Source organism: Bidens hawaiensis, unplaced genomic scaffold, assembly GCF_021521415.1.
Source record: "Bidens hawaiensis isolate Kalapana, Puna unplaced genomic scaffold, B.hawaiensis_p1.1 tig00001412_1, whole genome shotgun sequence".
Lineage (NCBI taxonomy): Eukaryota > Viridiplantae > Streptophyta > Magnoliopsida > Asterales > Asteraceae > Bidens > Bidens hawaiensis.
This window is the reverse complement of record NW_027491079.1, coordinates 3,123,005-3,127,165: the sequence shown is the minus strand read 5'-3', so window position 1 is coordinate 3,127,165 and position 4,161 is coordinate 3,123,005. Positions and strand designations below refer to the sequence as shown.

Sequence of the window (4,161 nt, the reverse complement as noted above, 5' to 3'; positions counted from 1 at the left end):
GATTTGGGAACTTGTTTTAATAATTATGATTTTTCCGATGATTTATACTCTGAACTGGTTTTTGAAATGAAATCAATTGTTTTGAGTTTAAGAATTTTGTATGTTTCGTGTATGATCGCCAACTGTTGGATTCCCTGGATTCAGGGTCTTACACTTATCAAAGACAAAAATGTAGAGTAGGATGTGTGCGTTTCAGTTTGCTTTTTGGGGAATTTATTTTTGTATGTATTTGTAAAATTTCTCTAAAAGTACATTATGAATTTGTAAAGTAAATATGTTTGTCGCTAATATAAATGTGTATTCGTACAAATAAAAATCCGCTTAAAAGGTATTCAATTAAAGTGATGATATCCACATATGTAAACATGGTAATAGATTTACTATCAACACAAATTTTAAAAATATGTAATGATATAAACTATTATAAAGTTGTAATTAAAAAGAAACACTCATTTGGATTGCAAAATCATTGTACATAGTACACCTAGTAAACGACAACATTCAAACCCACGTTTTCTTGATACAATCTTAATTAGTCCCAGGAAATAATTGGAAAATGTCATTAGCAATGTTCTTAGCATCATTTGAGATACCAAATAATCCAGCATTCGCAAATCCAACACAATAAAGACCATGCTCTCCTTTCCAATGATTTGGACCTTTATGCTTTGGCATTCCTTTCTCGTTAAAGAGCCCCCCATCATCCTAGTTAAATAAAATAATTAAGATTAAAAGAAACACAAAACAAGATGTTAGTTATCAAACACAATGTATTAACTTATTTGTTACCTTAAGCCATTTGTGCACGGTGCTTTTAAAGCCAGTAGCAAAGACGATGGCATCATATTGTCTCTCTTGACCACTTGTAAATTTGATATGATCATCTTGTATATTTTTAATTGCCGGCATAACCTTAAAGAAAGATAAAAAGAAAACACAACTGTCAAAAGTTGTTTAAACATTACTTGATGTTAAAACATAATAAGGATGCTTACCTCAATCTCTCTTGATTTTATCTTTGAAATTGTCCCAACATCAATGACATGTGACCGCCCGGTATCTTTTTTAAGCCAAAATGGCCTTTTACATGGCCTTTGTATTCCGTATCTGTAAAGATCTCCATAAAAGAACTTGCTCAGCGCTAAAACCGTCTTATCTACGAAAGTGCACGGGATATATTTTAATAAATACATTCCAAGTTGCACTAACTCCTTGGTAAACACATGTATCTATTACAATAAACAAAAAATTGAATATTAAAATTAATATACCAAATAATCTTAATTTAACGCGCTTGTTCAAATTCAAACATCACGCGGGAGATTGTTAATATGCTTTCTGGGCTATGAATAACGATTGATGTTTGAGCACCCCAATTACACAAATCGTATGTAATTTCCATGCCAGAATTTCCAGCACCAACAACAAGCACTTTTTCATCTCCAAATTTCTTTCCATTTTCGTACTCACTAGAGTGAATGACTAACCCCTTGAAATTGTCTAAACCATAAATGTTAGGAATTGCGCCTTCGCTATTTTCACATGTTGCCACCACAAGAAACTCACCTACATACTCCTCGACCAAACCCAAAACCCTATTTTTGGCGGTAATCACCCATTTTTGTTCAGTCCTATCATACCATGCACTCTCAACACTACGTTGGTACAATGGGTCTACGTTGAAATTGTAACGCCCGCAAATTTTTTGGTTTAAAGATTTAAAGCATGTAAAGTATGTATACTTCTCGGGAGTTATCCGGCATATTTCGTTGACCCTATCATCTTCCCGGTACGTTAAATTATCCAATCTTTCCTCACAAGTTGCCTTATCCCTTAAGTTAGAAGGGCTAGAGTGTAACATGTTTATTTATATCATAAAAAAAATAAAACCTAAACCCTAGCCCCTTGCAGCTGCCGATCGGACCAAAGAACCCCCCCCCCCTTGCGATTTTCTTCTGTGCAGCCAAGTTTAAGCCATAAAACTTCAATTCAAGGTTAGTTCTACGATTCCCCAAGTCTTTTACACCTTAATTGGTCGTTATAGCACGCGTATTGATCGATTAACAACTTGTTTTAGGTTAACCGGGTGGCTGTCCAATTGACCGGTTTCGGGACTATTTTGGTTGAGGTTTTTGCACCAATATCTTCCTAGGTATGATTAGTATAACATACTTAAAAATCATGTTCATTGGTGTTCGTTAGATTGGTCAACTAGTTGTACTTTGAATGTTAGTGTTCGGTTGACTAGAATTGTAGTTTGATGCGTTTAACGCGAGGGTTGAAGTGATTAACGACCAATTCAGCTCGGGGGAACTTGGTTTGATGTACGGGCTGTTGAAAAATCATTTTTATAAGTCACGGGGCTGAATTGGTTGTCGGTTAATCAAACGGGTCGGTACAACGCACAATTGCGTTTATTGAATGGTTGGTGCGTTGTACTTGCGAGTTACCGACCCATTTGACCTGTGTAGTATCGTGTGGACTTGTTGGTTGTGATTTTATCATGTTGGGTCAACACGGGGCTGAGTTGGATGTTAATGGCCTAAACGACTCTTAAACGCGCGTGTTAGTGTCACCTAGTGCTTCCGGGGGTAAATTGGGAATTCTTTATTCCTGGGAGTATCTAAGGGTCGTGTTGGTGAATGTAAGGCCCCGGGGGCTGTTATGATTGAGTTTGATGAGGTCGAGACTTTAGGTAACTCGAACCATGTTAGACCGTCTCGTAGGATAAACGAGTCCTTTCGATGTCGTTAGTAATGTTTGAACGTAAACCGACAGGTGTTTGAGTTTTGGGATTAATTAGGGATTCTCTAGCTCGTGGTGAATACGTGTCTTGTGTCAGGTGAGTTCATGATGCCCCTTTTTACTCTTTTAAGATTTTGGGCTAGCATGCACACCTAAGCGATTTTGCTTGATGAAATGTTTAAAATTATTTTGGATGGGCTTACTTGTATAGGGTAGGCCTTGAGATGATATTATTGTATGTATGTATGTATGTATTATTGTATGGCCAATATTTGGCGATGTTAGTAGTTGTTATCGACTACGGATGTTACGGATGCCTACTTTGTGTTTGCATACGTTGATGAGATGTTACGTGTTTGGGTTGTACTTGCTCGACCCTGATGTTATTACTTGGATGTTATATATATATATATATATATATATATATATATATATAAGGATGATTATTTATCGATGATGATGGCTTAAGTGATGAATCCCTTTTTACTTTTAAACTCTTGGAATGACTATTATGATTATTAATCATTGATGTTATTTATTAAAACTTGAACTCACTCAGCTCAAGCTGACTTTGTGTACATGTTAGTGTGAGTTTTCAGGTTAGGAGAAGGATGCCTTACCGCTTGGACGTGCATGAAGTTACTTGGATGGTGAAGGGCATACTTGGATGGAAGATTTAAATATTAAACATTTCTTTTCAAAAGTTTTATCGGATATATTTAAATTGGTTTTTGGGCATTATTCCCGGGTTTTGGGAACGTATTTTATTATTTATGTTTTCCGCTGAAATATACTCTGAATTTGTTGTTTTAATGGAATGAACTGTTTTCAAGTTTACGTATTTTTACAAGTATTTAGTATGAATACCAACTGTAGGGTTCCCGGGGTTCGGGGCCTTACAGAAATGATAAACATAGTTTTGCAAGTATTGAACAAACATATTTTTGGGTACAAATGTAGGCACAGACAACGGAAATGCCGTATGAGGGAGTTGACAAAAGTTTTTGGCCAAGTGAATCTTCAAACGATCATAAGCTTTCTTTTGCCATAAAGACGCATAACAATCTTCCTTTTCAAGAACAATATTTGGGATGGAAAGAAGATTGAGACACGCTGACGTTGCAATACCAGCGGGTCCAGCTCCTACTATCACAACAACAGTTTCTTGCTTCATTTTTCTTTGACTCTTTGATATGATTTTTGTATCACAAAGTATATGGTTATAGATGGTCCACTATGTGCACATACATCCTTTATATAAAAGTTACAAATTCTTAACAAGTTTGTTTTTCTTTAATTGTCTAATGTCTTCGTGCTTAAAATTCAAAATACTACTAGTTCTTATTCACCGTGTTATTCCATCTTTATTGGAAACAACCTTTGAGAATTTATATATTTGACTAGAATCTGTGTTCA

General features: G+C 35.6%; 1 protein-coding gene across 1 annotated transcript; it reads right to left on the bottom strand.

The window, feature by feature from the left end:
• Positions 1-528: 528 nt before the first annotated feature.
• On the bottom strand, positions 529-3,919 carry LOC143575268 (putative indole-3-pyruvate monooxygenase YUCCA10). Its single transcript, XM_077059687.1, has 5 exons — positions 3,684-3,919; positions 1,355-1,631; positions 996-1,229; positions 790-912; positions 529-705 (listed from the first exon to the last, which is right to left on the bottom strand). The coding sequence occupies exons 1-5, from the start codon at positions 3,917-3,919 to the stop codon at positions 529-531; spliced, it is 1,047 nt and encodes a 348-aa protein (XP_076915802.1).
• Between the last annotated feature and the right edge of the window lie 242 nt (positions 3,920-4,161).

Bases quoted from the DNA above. Each gene is read 5' to 3' on its own strand.
- LOC143575268 (XM_077059687.1), bottom strand. From the start codon at position 3,919: ATGAAGCAAGAAACTGTTGTTGTGATAGTAGGAGCTGGACCCGCTGGT. The intron at 1,230-1,354 runs GTTATTCATAGC...TTATTGTAATAG, and splicing joins GGGGTGCTCAAACATCAATC to ATACATGTGTTTACCAAGGA. The intron at 913-995 runs GTAAGCATCCTT...TCTTTCTTTAAG, and splicing joins TAAAATCAAGAGAGATTGAG to GTTATGCCGGCAATTAAAAA.